Here is a 15,007-nt window from a genome sequence, read left to right on the forward strand (position 1 = left end):
TCGCAGAGGGCGCGCCGTCTGCCCCCGAGGGCTCCACCGCAGCGCCCGCAGCTTCAGACGGTCGCCCATGCAACGCCGACACTTGGCCGGTGATGATGAACTCCCTGCAGGTTGAGAGTTAAGCGGCTGTTAGTAACTGGTTTCACCTGCAAACGCAAACAACAGATGCATGGGGGTCCAAGTGCATAGTGTGCCAAAGCAACAAGCAGTACATACCTATACTGCTCCAGCTCCGCCAGCACTTCATCATCGGTGCGGTAGATGAGGTCGCTGACGCGCCAGAGCTGTAGCGTGCCGCCGCCGCCCTCCCCGGCCTCATCAGCCACGCTAAAGAAGGTCCAGGGGTCGGCGGGGTTCCACTGGAAGTCAACCACCTGCGTGGACGGTGGGGTCGGACCGACGAGAGGCATTTGGCAACAACATCAGCAATACAGGCAGGTGCACTGGGTTGCGGGCTGGACTGGCAGCGCTCTCTGGTTGCAACAGCTGGCGGGGGAAAAGTATTTGCAGGGCAGGCCATGAACCACCTCCCACCAGCCAAACCCTAAACTGCAGCCCTGCTCACTGGTGCTCGGTGGCCGGCGTGCTGGAACATCATCTGGGGCGGGATTGCGCTGCGCTGGCGCTTTGCGGCGACGCTCTCGGGGTCGGTGGCCTTGGCTTGCAGGTCCCACACGCACAGCAGCCTGCGGGACGAGAAACCAGGCAGGGGTCGAGGCTGGCGAGGCATGGTGAAAATCAGCAGCACCAGGAAACAGTGGGGGCCGCGCAGCGGGCACATGGTGGCAGGCAAGATGGTTGGTCGGGGGCGTCGATGCAAACAGCATGCGGCGATTATGGAGGGCGTGGCTGCCCAAGACAGCCATCGGGTACAGCCTCACCTGTCCTCTCCTGCGCTGGCAAAGATGCCTGATTGCTGCGGGCTCCACTCCACTACCGTGACCGCCGCGTCGTGGTGGTGGAAGGCAAAGAGGGGGCTGTCTGGCTTGCGCCGGTCCCACAGCTTGAGCGACCCGTCTGCCGCACCTACAGAGGAGTAGGGTGGAAGGCAAGCCCGTCTGCTCGGCATCCATTGTCCACCCCCACCAAAAACTCTCTTTGAACCAAAGGCAATGCAGCGGCGATGGAAGAGGGTCTCAGAGTAACTATAACAGCAAAGCTTCACGAGGCGGCATCCGCCTCGGCGCAGAGCGCTGGCCCAGGCGCACAAGACATGCGGCTGGGGCGCCGCGCCGTGGCGGTGGCAGCCGCCTTGCAGAGGGCAGAGGGGTCGTCACTGACCGGGGGCACATGCAACAGGACAGGAAGGGCATGCACAAGGGGCAGCCAGACAGCGGCAGCATGGCGGGCCAAGCGAGCAGCAGCCAGCCGAGCCTGCCGCCCACCGGTGACCAGCATCTCCTGCTGGTGCGGGCTCCACGCCACGCAGTGCACATCCTGCGGGCCGTGCACAGAGGCGACGTGCAGCACGGGCGCGCCGCCGCGCCGCGTGTCCCACAACAGGAGAGAGTAGTCGTCGCCTGCAGATTGGAAGGTCAGGGGTGGGGAGGAGATAAATGGCATTGCGGTCGAGGTGCTGATGAGAATCCCAGCCCAGCAAGTCGGCCGCAACACGCGGCAGCCGCGGCGCTGCTCACCTACGCTGGCCAGCTCGAAGCTGCTGCCTGGGCACCAGCACACATCCTCCACCGTGTTGCTGTGCCCCGACAGCGTATGCAGCGGGTCCAGGTGGGTGCTGGCGCCAGGGCCAGAGCTGGCGGTAGAGGAGACGGCCAGGCTGGTGCTGTGTGAGTCTAAATCCCAGACGAGCACCTGCAGGAGTGGGGAAGCCGCCAGGGCATGCTCTCAGGCATTTGGCGGTGAGCAGCCGGTGTGCATGGCGTGATGCAAAAAGGGCCTCAGATAGGAGCGAAAGACATTCGATATTGATGTTTCCTCAACGCGGGGAGTAAGCCCGCTGCAGATGAACTATGCGTGAATTGAATCATCAAGGGCCATGCAGTGAAAATGACGGCACCAGCATGAAGGTGCATGCACACGGCGAGCAGGATGCAAGGGGCAGGCGGGTTGGGAGCTTCAGAGAAATCCGCTAATTGTGTCATTCAAAATGGCAGGGCTCAGGGCCCCACCTCAGCGTGTGTAACAAAGGGTAAACATCAGCAGCTCGGGCAGATGCATGTGTGCATGTGGCGGGTGCGGTCAGGCAGGAGAACAGGTGCATGCGTGTGCAGGGGCGTGCACCAGTGTGCGAGATAAATGAAGGGTGTGAGATAAATGAAGCACGATGCCCACCCCCTGCAAGCCCCACCTTGGTGTCGTCGCCACCGCTGGCCACCAGTGGTGCAGAGCTGCTAACATCCACCGCAAACTTGGCATCCTCTGTGTGCCCCTCCAGAACAAGGTCCGCCACAGACTGCTGCTTGCTGCTGGTGCTCTGCAGGCGCGAGCGATGGGTGGCCAGCACGGCAAGCAGGTTGCCCGCGGCCCGAGCTTGCCAGGCGGCTGCTCCCTGCTCACTTCTCCCCACCCCACCCCACCCACGCGTGCCCAAACCCCCTTGCCTCACCTTGACCCCCGTCCTGTCTGGCTGCGTGTCGGTGTTCCACACGTAGAGGCTGGGCGAGTCGGTGTGGGTGACCAAGACGTGCGGGTGCAGCGGCACCTCCCGCATGCGATTCACCTCGCCGGGGTGGACAAGAGTCTTCAGCGGCATGCCCACATGCGGACTCCTACCATGCTCTGCACCCAGGAGCGGAAAACACGCGGGGGTGAGCACGTGGCACTTTCACGCCACTCCTGCCGGCTTCCAGGCCACAAGCATCCCTGCATGCTGCCGCACGGTATGCAGGCCCAGCGGCACCAGGCCTGCCTGCCCATGCACACGGCGCACCCGAGAAGCCTTGCAGGTGGTCGGCGGCTGCGACACGTGGGTGCACCACGTCCACATTCACCAGCACAATCCTGTTGGGCTCGCTGCCGTCGGTCTGCTCGCTCAGGTACAGCCTCTGCTTGTTGCTCTGCGGCCCACGCTCCAGCACCGGCCCCCACCTGCAGCCACAGCGGGGATAGGACATTGGCACAGGCGACAGCGGACAACCGTGGGGTGGCACAGGAGGGCTGTCCAGGCAAAACGCAGCCAGCGGGCGGGATTGGCAAGGCGGGCAACGGGTGGCACCCACCGGCAGGCCAAGGAAGGCCAGAACAGCGAGTGGCTCGCAAACCAATCATATCTGCAGGCGTGTGGGTGGGGGCTGTTCAGCGGTGGCGATGGCAAGCCAGGCAGCGCCTCATGCTGCAGACGGCTGCACGAGGCTGGCACCGCTTCATGTGGCAGCCCTCCAGCCTCCTACACTCACAGATAGGGAACCAGCTTGCGCCAGGCCACGTGCTGCTGCTCAGCGGTGGCCATGGGGCGCCGCGGCCCTCTGGCCGGCGCCGCCGGCGGCGAGCGGGCCCCTGCTACCCTCGGAGGCCCTCTCAGATCTGCAGCCGCCGCTCCTGCTGCATCCAGCCGACGAGGTGGACTGAATGCCTTCCTGGCCCGCTCACGAGTGCATGATGCTGAGGGCGGGCCACAGAGGCGATTGCTCACTCGCAGCCACGGTACTTCAAGCTAGGGCATGGAAATGCAGCAGCGTGACATACTCGGCGCTGCCAGATGGCTGGCCATGGGCGGCCACGGCTCGACCCGGCAAACTAATGCCAGTGAGCGAGCCACGCCCGCCCTCTTTTGCGCTTCACAAACACACAATCCGGCTTGGACAAGGAGGAGAAGGCCCACTGCACCTACCTTGGCGTGTTGCAGGGCTCTTTCAGCGGCGGAAGAACCACGCCCGCAATGGCTGCCAGCGCGGCCTGCAGCTTCTCGGGGCGCGCCCAGACGCCCTTTAGCCAGCCAGGTGAGGGAGCGCCGAGAGAGCGAGGGGCCCTCACCCCATCTGCACCCGCGCCACACCCGCTGCTTCGGCCCCGCCCGCCTCCACCGGGCTTCGGGGGCCCCTGGGAGGCGGTTACAGGGCAGGACCGGGGCGCAGGGTGGAGTTTTGGGGCTGCCGAAGCTGGTGGTGTGGGCGCCGGCTCACTCAGGCTCGGCCCCGCCCCGTTTCCGAGCTCCCGGGCTCGCGATGTCGAGACGGGAGGGCGCCGCCGCCGCCGCCCGCAACACCCACCTGACTCATGCCGCAACCACATTCTGCACCCCTGGCGCGCCACCCGCAGGCCGCACGCGCCGGCGACAGCTGCGCGCCACCCCCAGCATCCGCAGCAGCTTGGAAGAGGAGTTCAAGAAGCAGTGTCTAGGCCGCACCAATGGCACCAGCAGCAGCAGCAACCAGGAGCGCTTGAAGGTGCGCCCCGGAGCCTCCAGGACTGCCGCAGCCTGCAATATAAGCAGCCGCCAAGCACCTAGCTACCGCCGCGCCTTGCACCTGCCGCTGCTAGCCGGCCAGACTGTCCATCGCCACTCATTCTGTCCCGCCTGCAGGACTTGAGCGCCTCTCACTTTGGCGGCGGCGACCGCGCGGCGGCGGGCAATGGCGCCAGCCTGCAGCCCCCCGCCGCCGACGGCAGCAGCAGCAACAACTGCGACGAGGCGGCGCCCTTCACCGCCAACCTACCGCTCAGCGGGGAGCCCTACCACCCGCTCGAGTTCTACCCCACCTCTCAGATAGACCTGGACTGGGGCTCCGCCGCCACGCCCGACGAGCCGTGGGCCGGCGGCGCCGAGCGCTCACGCTGCTTTGTCATCCTCTTTGGCGTGGGCCGCGCCGAGACGGAGGGCATCTACTCGCTGCGTGCAGTGGCGAAGGACGACGGCCTGCCGGTGGACACGATAGTGGCGTTTGAGAACGAGGATGATGCGCTGAGGTGCGCGGCGCTGCGCGCGCGCGCGGGTGGTCGGCATGCGTGGCAGAACCGCGTCGGCGGCAGCGCCGCGGCAGCGCGGCCCTGCCTTGGCAGAGGGGCAGGCAGCAGGGCCACGATTTAGTTGGCGGTGGGGCGGCAGCGCAGCCCGGCATCCGTGCACCTGGGCCCAGGCCTGCACCCCACCACCATCCCACCCATTCTGCCCTGGGCACCCGCCTGACTCTTCCGCGCCTCCTGCCCTGCCCTGCCCTGCCCTGCCCTGCCTGCAGGTACTCCACGCTGCTTGAGGCCACCATGGACCACGAGCCCACGGTGTGGCCCATTGAGTGGGGCGAGCTGCTGGAGTTCTGCAACTCTGCGGGGTACCGGTGCCGCCTGGAGCCGTCTGGCAGCCTGCTCATCCCCCCCGACTACAACGTGGGCATGACCGACTGGGAGAAGAGCCTGAGGCTGCGCAAGGGCGAATTCAGCGTGCTGGGCAACGAGCCCGCGCCGCGCCAGGCGGGCGAGGGCTTCTTCCTCGACGGCCCAAACTGGGTCTTCGAGTCGGCTCCCATCATGCAGGGTGAGGCGTGCGGCAGCTGCTGGTGGAGTTGCCGGCAGGCAGCCGGAGGGGCCAGCTGCTTGGTTGAGGGCAGGGTGGCATGGGTCAGCGGGGGGGAGGGGAGGAGACCGCGTCTTGCCCAGCCCCTGCTGTTGTTTGCTTGCCCGCGCGCTGACGCGCCCCGCCCCCTGACGCTGTTGCTGCAGATGACGAGGAGGTGCACACGGAGCACCTGAACGCTGTCATCGACAGCCAGCTGAGCAGCCCCGCTGCGCTGGAGGCCATGAAGGCCAGCCTGGAGCGCCTGCTGCCCCAGGAGTGAGCCCGCCCTTTTGGGTACCTCCCCACATTTCATCGGGCCAGCGCGACGTGCGCCGCGCCCCTGCACATTGATTGATTTTCGGCCCACCCCTTTCTTCCATTAGTTAGTGCAGCAGGCCCACCATTCCGCAGTGGAACGCTCTGCAAGTTTTGGTTGTTGACGCATCCCCGCCGCTGTGGCCGCCAGCTGGCAGCCGACCTGCGGACGCTCCCCCTCCCTCTCTCCCCCCACTTTAACCCTCCCCGCCGGCGTCTTTTCGCCTTTTGGCTGCTCTCTTCCCTCCCATTTTGAACAAATGAAGTTTTCGCCAGCGACCTAGTTCATTCCGGCTGCGGCGTGCCCCCCTCGCCCGGCTGAGCTTTTCCGGAGCACCTCTTGGTGCGGCACCCACCCCTGGGCTTCGTCCCGCTGGTGCCGCGTTCTTTGCCCCAATTGGCACCAACGCCTCGGGCCCCCCTTCCCTCAGAACCGTAGCTAAGCCACCCCAACGAAGGCATACGCAACAGTCTCATTCCAACTAACACTGCCCCTCCCCCCAAAGGCGCTCGGGACCTCGATTCGCCGCCCCGTCGGCCACGACCCCTGCCTGCTCTCCGTCTGCCTTGTTTTTCCCTGCCACTCTCCTACCCAGTGCTGCGCTACTCCGCTCACCCACCCCCTGGCAATTGTGTTTTGTGCAGCACCTCACCACTGCCACACGCCTGTTCCCCACCCCCCCGTCGGCCGCCGGCCGGACCTGGCGCGCCCCGTCACCTAGCGACCCCGCACTTGCTGTGTGTGTGTGTGTTACCACCTTCCATTCCAGTCCTCCGTGGTTTAATTTGTCCCGCACCGCTTGTCCCGCTGAGCCGCCCTTTGACCTAGCGCGGGCTGCTCTGGCCCCCTGTACTGAAGCAATCAACACCGATGTCCCTCCTGTGCCTTATGAGACATGTGCCGCCGTCTTCTTTATACCCCGCTCCTCTTCTTTCCACGCCGCCACATGCTCGCTGAGCTCAGCAAGGGCTTCTGGCCGCCCACTTGTATCACCCTGCTCCCAGGGCGGCTGCGCCCTAATGATGTGTAAGGCAGAGATAGACCCACAACAGGGCAGCTGGCCGGTTGGTGTTGTGGCCGGCAATAATGGTGGCAGGCGAGTGCTGGCACCAAGACCTCAGCAGCTTGAAGCCAACACACGCCATCCGAGTGTTCCATCCCTCCTGAAGCAGGTTGCTGCAGGTGGCGAGGATGAAGCGGCGAGGATGGAGCGGCCTGTGGCTGGGGACCATGCGGCTGGTGGCGGTGCTGCCGCCGCTCTTGGTGGGGTGCAAGGCGGCGGTGGGCGGGTTGTGGCGGGGGTGTTGCTGCGGGCCTGCTGGTCTGCAGATGCTGAGATCGAGTGCTGACCTTATGTTTCCTGCTGCCATTGCGTCGCTGCACGCGCAGAGGTGGGGCCTGCAATGCGGGAGTCAGGCCAGTCCCTGAGGCGGTAGCCATGGAGCACTGCATTGTGCCAAAAACGATTCAGCATGCGAGAACGTGAGATGAATGATGAGTCCCGTCAGCAACCAGTCAGCAACCTGGGCCACCCTCGTTCTCCATGGCCCCTTATCACACTGCACATTGCCTTAGCCGATCCTCGAGATCAAGCCACCTCCTGCCACTGCGCCCCGGTTTGCCTGCCTCGGACGCCCCGACACCCTCCTCCCTTGCTCCTTGGCGCCTCGCGTGCCCTCGCACCACAGGTGAGCCAGTGGACTCGAGCGGCTAGGGCCATGCCAGCAGACATGCCAGCGGCCTGGGACACTGCCAGCGGCAGGCGGCCCGCGACGCGTCTGCTCGCCTCCGCGGCTGGGTTGGTCGGCACCCCTCGCACACTGCCCACCCTTTTCTTGCAGGCGCCTGCACCATGGAGGGCTTTGACTCACGCAGCGCCGCCTCCTTGGGAGACCTTCAACAGGGGCTGCTCCTCAAGTTGCTGGAAGGCGTGCCGCTCAAGGACCGGTGAGGCTGCTCCCTGGCACTTCAGCTCCCGGCCCTCCCACACCTTTGTATGCTGCCCACACCTTTGTATGCCCCCCATGCCTACCTGGCGAGTCTCCGGGTGCAGGCACCGCTCGGTGGCGCTGGTGAGCAAGCGCTGGCTGAGGCTGAGCCGCCACAAGCGGCTGCTGAGCACGCTGGAGTTCCAGCTGCCGGGTCACGATATGGTGAAGCGTGCGCGCTCCTTACGGGCATGGCTGACGAAGCATGCCGTGGGTGGAGTGCCCTGCGCGTCGTCACAGGAGTTGACATTTCCGGCTTCAGCCTTGGAGGCACACCCGCCCACGATGCAGCCTTTGAGCAGCTGCTCGAGGTGCTGCCAGCCCTCAACACCAACCGCCAGCTGCTGGACCTGGCCTTCGACCTGAATGTGCCCATTGAGTCCACCCTGCCACCTAACCAGCTCTGGGCTGGCATGCTGAGCAGCGTGAGGCGCCTGCACATCAACTGCGATCTGGGTGGCTACGTGGTGCTGGATGCGGGGATGGAGGGGATGAGCAGCCTGCAGGACCTGCGGATGGATGTGTCGCTGCTGGAGACGACTCCCATGTGCCGCCTCCCGCCACACCTGACCCGCCTGTTCCTCCCGGGCCCGGGCAGCATCGACTGCCTGAACCAACAGGTTAGCAGGTTAGCTGCTGAGTGCTGGAGTGCTTTCTGGTGTAGGAGTCGTTATCTCAGCACGTTTATCTGTCCCTGTTATCCAAGCAGATGGATAGGCTGCAGAGCCTGAAGAGCCTGCACCTGAAGGGGTTCTACTGTGCCGCTGACTTGGAGATGCAGAACTGCAGTCAGGTGGGCCAGCTCATGCAGATTGTATGTTCTAACAGCCAGATGTTCTAACAGCCAAATATTGGCAAAAGCCAGCTACCTGCCACGCGGGCGGGCGGCCCCTGCTTTTGCACGCGATCACCCTACACTGTCGGCTACACTTCTCTGTGTTGCAGCTGCCGGCATGCCTGTCAAAGCTGACCCAGCTGGACACTCTAGTTTTGGACAACACACCCGGATGGGACGGCCTTGAGGAGAAGACTGTCGCGCTGGAGGCAGCATTGCCACCGTTGCAGCACCTCACTCAGCTGGTGCTCGAGGGCATGCCTGGTGTGGCCCCTGCTGCACTGGGGACCCTCAGCCGGCTGCAGCGCTTTGGCGTGGAGGGAAAGAACAATGAGAGCCTGGTGCTGCCTCGTGGTGCCTGGCTGAACAGCCTGCGCGAGGTGGCGCTGCCGCCACAAGTGTTGGCGGCGAATGTGGGAGTCCTGTCTGGTGCCGTGGCTCTGGAACGAGTGGATGTCGGCAGCCTGTTTGGTGCGTCTGTCATTGCACAGACTGCCATACTATGCTGGGTGGCGGAGCACCCCTCAGTGAGCCGCCTGGCCATGAGCACCGAGGGTGCCCACTGTAGCGAGGCATCCTTCCGCGCAGTGGTGGGAGCGATGCAGCGCAAGCCCTCCCTCGCATTTGATTTTGGTTACCGGTCGAGCAGCGACCGCTTGTGGCCCGAGCCACCCGCCTTCGAGCCCTGGAAGGTGTCCACACCGTTCTAACCTGGCCTGCTGTGTTTAGCGTTCGTGTGTCTGCGTGACTGTTCACCTTCCTAGGTGCTATCCCAGGCATGTCTGTTGAAACTGGGCAAGGATTTAGCACAACATGTCAAGACAGGCAATGACCAGGCCTGGTGGGTGGCTGCAACTGCGCGGGCAGCCGTTTAGCCGGCGGGCCGCATTCCCACCTCAACCAGGGTGGTGCGGTTACAGGGGTAGAGGCACATGCTGCTGTCGGGGGTTGGAACATGGGGGAAATAGGTGCAGAACCGCAGAATTTGCAGGGAGCAAACAGCAAACAAAAGAACAGCGGGCGCTTCCGCCGTCACCGCCCGGGCTGGTTGCCGTGCGCCGGAGGCAGCGAGCGAGCACCAAGCGAGAGTGCCGATGCTCAAGAGTACAAATCGTCCTCCTCATCCGCTGCCCCTGCAGAAGCGAACGTGCCGGCTGCCGCGGCGGGTGCGGCAGCAGCGCCAGGGGCGGCGGCCGCGGCACCGCCCGCATCGGGGAAGCGGAAGTCGCTGCCAAAGCCGCGGGACTGCTGCAGCGTCTGCGCAAAGGCCTGGTACTTGCGGATGTCAGCATCACTGACAGAGCGGCGCGCAAACTTCATGCTCTCCTCAAAGTGCGCCTTGGTGATGCAGGGCACTGCAGTGCAGCGAGGCGGGGCCAGGAGGCGGTGACGACTCGCACGACGCAGTCCAAACTTCACACAGCCCGCCTCTCCAGCCCAGCCCAGCCCAGCACACCCACCCGGATCTGTGTCATCCTCGTCCATCAGGTCCTCATTCTCCTGCTTGCGCCGGTTGCGCTCAATGTCCTGCGCACACACAGCAGGCGCAAAGTTGGGCGGGGCGGCGACAGCTTACCATTCGCTGCGGCAGCGAAGCCCAATCCGCTCTCCTGGCACACGCATGCACACAAGGTGCTGCTCCCCTGTGCTCCATTTTTTTCCCACCCACCACCTGCCGCCAGCCCACCTTCTCGATCGACTCGCGGATGGCGTACTTGACGGCGCGCTGGCAGATCTCGGTGATGTCGGCGCCGGAGAAGCCCTGGGTCACCTTGGACAGCAGGTCCAGGTCGACGTCGGGCGCCACCGGCGACTTGCGCAGCGCGCTCTTGAAGATGGACCGGCGGCTGCCGTCGTCTGCGGGGGCACGTTCAGGGGGGCGCGCGGGAAGCAGGGCAGGGCAGGTTGGCACCGAGCGGGTGGCGCATGTGTGTGTGTGGGGGGGGGGGGGCAGCAGGCGACCAGGGCACCAGGCCGGCCAGGGGTGTGTGGCGCTGCCGAGGAGCACGCCAGGGTGGCGGCTGACCTGGCAGCGGGATGTAGATGAGCTGGTCCAGGCGGCCGGGCCGCATGAGGGCTGGGTCGATGATGTCGGGCCTGTTGGTGGCGCCGATGATGAACACCGTCTTCTTGGCGTTCATGCCATCCATCTCCGTCAGCAGCTGGTTGAGCACGCGGTCGGCGGCGCCGCCCGCGTCGCCGCTGGAGGAGCCGCGCTGCACGGCGATGGAATCCAGCTCGTCGAAGAACAGCACGCAAGGGGCGGACTGGCGGGCCTGCAGGGGTTATTGGAGGGGAGGGCGGGGGTGGGGTGGGGAAAGGTGAGCGAGGGATGGGAGCCTGGGGAGCACCCAAGCAGGAAGGCAAGCGGGCGGGTACGCAGAAGCTGGGCACATCTACGCAGGCCACGCTCCCGCAGCCACCCCGGCTGGCTCACCTTGTCGAAGATCTCCCGCACATTTGCCTCCGACTCGCCAAACCACATGGTCAGCAGCTCGGGGCCCTTGACGCTGATGAAGTTGGCCTGGCACTCGTTGGCAATGGCCTTGGCCAGCAGCGTCTTGCCGCAGCCTGCAACAAGGAGGGTGGGCGCAGGCAGGGGGGCATGAGGAGGAGCAGGTTGAACATGCTGTTGTGTGGTGCCATGAACAGGCTCCCTGATACCTGGCTGCCTGGCTGGCTGGGGCCTCCCAGCAGTGCACGGGCCAGCGGTACACTGCCGCAGCGCATGCAGCGCACGACGCCAGCCGGCGTGCGCCGCCCACCTGGCGGGCCGTAGAAGAGCACCCCCTTGGAGGGCGCCATGCCATACTTCTCAAACTTCTCGGGGTGCTCCACCGGGTTCTGCACCGTCTCCTGCAGCTCGCGCTTGACGCCCTCCAGGCCGCCAATGTCGTCCCACGTGATGTTGGGCACCTGCACGCCAGCCGGTGCAAGGGTTGCATCAGCGTGGCGGTGCAAGGCAAGGTGCAGGGCAAGGCGCAGGCGAGGGCTATGCAGCTCTGCTCTGGCCAGGGCAGGAACCAGCCTGATCTGTGCAGGCTACCGCAAGAGCAGCATGGCAGGCCGTGCCCCGCACCTCCACCACAGTCTCGCGTAGCGCAGAGGGGTTGGACAGGCCCAGCGCAGTCTTGAAGTGGTCCATGGTGACGGCCATGGAGTTGAGCACCTCTGCATCGATGCTCTCATCCTCCAGGTCAATCACGTCCATCTTTTCACGGATGCACTGCAGGGTGGGCAGGAGGGGGCAGGCGATGGCGGCGGCAGGGCCATGAGCAGGCGAGCACTGGCCCCAAGGGATTGGCAGGGCGGGGGTGCCAACCCTTGTACAGTCACACACCTCACCACGGTTGACCCACCCCATCCTCAAAACCCCTCCAGCCCTGCCCCCCTCCCACAACACCCCAGGCGGCCCACCTGCAGCGCCGCCTCAGTGCACAGCGCGGCCAGGTCTGCGCCCACATAGCCGTGCGTGTCTCGCGAGATGGCCTCCAGATCTACATCCTCATCCAGCTTCATGTTGCGGGTGTGGATGCGCAGCACCTCCAGGCGCCCAATCTATACGACCCACGAAACGAAGAAAGCGGGGCCGTGAGACAGGGGAGTGCATTGCCAAGCGCGGCAGGTGCAAGCCGGCCCAGGCGACTGTGCAGACTCCCTGCATCAAGTGTAGCGCAGCAGCAGCAGCAGCGGCGCACCTCGTCGGGCACGCCAATGTCAATCTCGCGGTCGAAGCGGCCAAAGCGGCGCAGTGCTGGGTCGATAGAGTTGGGGCGGTTGGTGGCACCCATCACAATCACGTGGCTGCGTGACTTGAGGCCGTCCATCAGCGTCAGCAGCTGCGACACGATGCGCCGCTCCACCTCGCCCTGCAGGCAGCCAAGAACGGGGCGGCCAGGTGGCGGGAGGGACAATGGCGGGGTCGCAAGTTCCCAGCAGCAAGCACTTTGGCCCGCTCCAGCCCATCTCCGCAACCCTGTCCCCACGCCTCTTCACTTGCCTGCGTCTTCTCGCGCTTGGGCGCGATGGAGTCAATCTCATCAATGAAGATGATGGCGGGGGCATTCTTCTCAGCCTCCTCAAAAGCCTGCGGCAGCCCCATTGGGAGGGAGGAGGGATGCAGAGCAACGGGCAGATCGGGGCAACAGGGATGGCCAGCCTCCTTGTTTAAGTAACAGCCACCTGCCCGCCTGGGATGCTGCCAGTTGCAGCTGCGGCTGCACTGGCGCACCTTGCGCAGGTTGGACTCGCTCTCTCCCGCCAGCTTGGACATGATTTCTGGGCCATTGATGAGGAAGAAGAAAGCGCCTGTCTCGTTGGCCACCGCCCTGCAGGCGGGAGGAGCAGGAGGAGGGAGGCAGGCCGGTAAAGAGGAAGGGAGGGTGATAGGAAGGCAGGGAGGCACAGGGTGCACAATGCAAGCCGCACCTGGCAATCAGGGTCTTGCCGGAGCCGGGGGGCCCGTACAGCAGGATGCCTTTGGGCGGCTTGACGCCGATGGTTTTGAACAGCTGAGGGTGGCGCAGCGGCAGCTCCACCAGCTCCCGAATCTGGGCCATCTGCTTGCGCACGCCGCCCACATCGTCATAGCCCACCTGCGCAGCAAAGGCAGGTTTGGCAAGGGTAGGGGGCCAAGAAACTTGCAAAATGTCAGCCAGGGTGCAGGGGCAGTTGCAGCAGGTGTAAAAGACCTGGCAGGCAGCAGCAGATGCACACTCCACACTCCAGCTTCACAGAAAGCCAGCAGCGACGCACTGACCTCGTCCAGCCGCTCCTCATCCTCGCGCCGGATGGGCTCGCCCTCGCAGTAGATCTCGGTGTCGGGGGCCACGATGCAATACTCAGCGGGGTCGGTCTCCACCACCTTGAACTCCACGGTGCGCATGCCGCCGCGCACCAGGAAGGTGTCGCCCTGCGGTGTGTGGGCGGTGGGAGGCAGCAGTAGTCTAGATTCGGATACTCTAAGGGGAGGTGGGTGCAAGGTGAAGTTTAGCATGGCCACCCAGAGTTCCAGCAGAAGCAGTAGTATGCGTGTGCTGGGGCAGTGCATGTCCCCGCACTGCAGAAGCCGTACGCCCTGCTCCCTCAACACACGCCCGCCCACACAGCAGTTCCCACCTTGCGCACTGGGCGGTAGGCCTCCTGGAAGTAGGGCTTGAGGAAGGCGTCGAAGAGGTTGCCGCTGATGCCCTCAATGGTGTCCTCAAACGGCAGCACGTGGATGCGCTTGCCGTACTTGACGTCAGGGCACTGGTGCACGCTCACAATGTCACCCAGCCGCACCCGCAGGTTCTTGCGCACCACCTGCCGGGCGGGGAGGCAGTGGCCTGGTCAGCATCCTGCCAGCCAGGGCCTGGTCCAGGGCAGGCTGGCTGCTGCAGACCGCCGACCAGTTAGCAACCCATCTCCATGCCAGCAGACCAACTGCACAGCCGGCCAGCCAGCTGCCGTGCCCAGGGCGCTGCAGCACCTTGTTCATGCGGATCTTAGCCTCCTCCACCGTGTCATCGGCCAGCACAATGCACACTGTGTCCTTGCGCTTCTTGCCCTGCACTCCAGGCACGGCAGGCAGACGGGAAGGCAGGCTGATCAGCAGGGGTTCAGCTGCACCACGGCACCAGCCACAGCGTGCTGGCCAGGAAAAATCTGCAACAAGTTGCTCCACAACCAGCACCAGCGGGCAGGAGGAGTTGGCGTGCCAACAGCGACCAGTCGCCCGAACAGCCAGCCTGCAGCCCACCTTGAGGAGCACGGTGTCACCCCTGAACAGCTCCAGCGTCTCCATAGTCTTGGGATTGAGGGTCACCACTGAGTTGTCATCCTGGTTCACCGCATCATCCACCACCAGCCGGTTGGGCGACTTCTTGCGCTCCTGCACGAAGGAGCAAGGACGGGTGGCGGGTGGGCGCCGCCGCCACAGCAGGGTTGCAAGTGGCCACCCAGGGCGCCTCATTTGCCCTGCTGCGTCCTTCCACGCATGCTGTGGACGCAGAGCAGCGCGATCCGCGGCTGGGCAGTCCAGTGGCCTCAGGCACGCACCAGGATGGCCGTGGAGAAGTCCTTCTTGCTGCAACACACAGAGCAAGGGATGGATCGGATTCAGGCGGCCCGGCAGCAGGGCATAGGGTGCAGTCAGCGGCGGTGATCGGTGAATGGACTTACTGGTCTGCTCCAGCGGGCTGCTGGCTCCCCGATGGAGCTTCGGCAGGGTCGCTCATGGCTACCAGCAGGTGTTGACGGACGTGGGCGGGCCTACAAGAGCAAAAAGGCTGAGCGCTTCTGGTCTCTTCCGCCCGGCTGGCTGCACCAATGGACAACGCCTGGACAGAAGGGAAGCGTGTAGCAGCCGTGGAGGCAGCTCGGCCCCTCCTGAATTCCCTGCTGACAGCGCCAGCCAGGCGGCCTCAGCGCGCAGC

At 65.0% G+C, this 15,007-nt stretch overlaps 4 protein-coding genes across 4 annotated transcripts; 2 read left to right on the forward strand and 2 right to left on the reverse strand.

Moving 5' to 3' along the window:
• Positions 1–53: 53 nt before the first annotated feature.
• CHLNCDRAFT_19464 (hypothetical protein) lies at positions 54–3,409 on the reverse strand (the record flags this gene model as incomplete). Its single annotated transcript, XM_005850838.1, has 10 exons — positions 54–374; positions 566–686; positions 882–1,026; positions 1,386–1,520; positions 1,638–1,812; positions 2,309–2,434; positions 2,573–2,739; positions 2,891–3,048; positions 3,180–3,230; positions 3,357–3,409. The coding sequence occupies 10 exons, from the start codon at positions 3,407–3,409 to the stop codon at positions 54–56; spliced, it is 1,452 nt and encodes a 483-aa protein (XP_005850900.1).
• A 326-nt stretch (positions 3,410–3,735) lies between these two features.
• CHLNCDRAFT_56897 (hypothetical protein) lies at positions 3,736–6,814 on the forward strand. Its single transcript, XM_005850559.1, has 5 exons — positions 3,736–3,899; positions 4,219–4,346; positions 4,484–4,866; positions 5,136–5,431; positions 5,617–6,814. Exons 1-5 carry the CDS (start codon positions 3,839–3,841, stop codon positions 5,730–5,732), a joined length of 984 nt encoding a protein of 327 aa, XP_005850621.1. The 5' UTR covers positions 3,736–3,838; the 3' UTR covers positions 5,733–6,814.
• Positions 6,815–7,620: 806 nt separating this feature from the next.
• On the forward strand, positions 7,621–9,301 carry CHLNCDRAFT_140588 (hypothetical protein; the record flags this gene model as incomplete). The annotated part of the gene is made up of 5 exons (XM_005850560.1): positions 7,621–7,715; positions 7,822–7,928; positions 8,048–8,376; positions 8,466–8,549; positions 8,702–9,301. 5 exons carry the CDS (start codon positions 7,621–7,623, stop codon positions 9,299–9,301), a joined length of 1,215 nt encoding a protein of 404 aa, XP_005850622.1.
• Positions 9,302–9,689: 388 nt separating this feature from the next.
• On the reverse strand, positions 9,690–14,809 carry CHLNCDRAFT_140589 (hypothetical protein; the record flags this gene model as incomplete). The annotated part of the gene is made up of 18 exons (XM_005850839.1): positions 9,690–9,946; positions 10,052–10,118; positions 10,279–10,448; positions 10,618–10,867; positions 11,029–11,162; positions 11,357–11,507; positions 11,671–11,817; positions 12,009–12,149; positions 12,290–12,460; positions 12,538–12,678; positions 12,823–12,919; positions 13,020–13,186; positions 13,351–13,503; positions 13,710–13,895; positions 14,062–14,139; positions 14,332–14,463; positions 14,631–14,658; positions 14,754–14,809. The coding sequence occupies 18 exons, from the start codon at positions 14,807–14,809 to the stop codon at positions 9,690–9,692; spliced, it is 2,526 nt and encodes an 841-aa protein (XP_005850901.1).
• Between the last annotated feature and the right edge of the window lie 198 nt (positions 14,810–15,007).

This window comes from Chlorella variabilis, assembly GCF_000147415.1.
Source record: "Chlorella variabilis unplaced genomic scaffold CHLNCscaffold_3, whole genome shotgun sequence".
NCBI classification, from domain to species: Eukaryota; Viridiplantae; Chlorophyta; class Trebouxiophyceae; order Chlorellales; family Chlorellaceae; genus Chlorella; species Chlorella variabilis.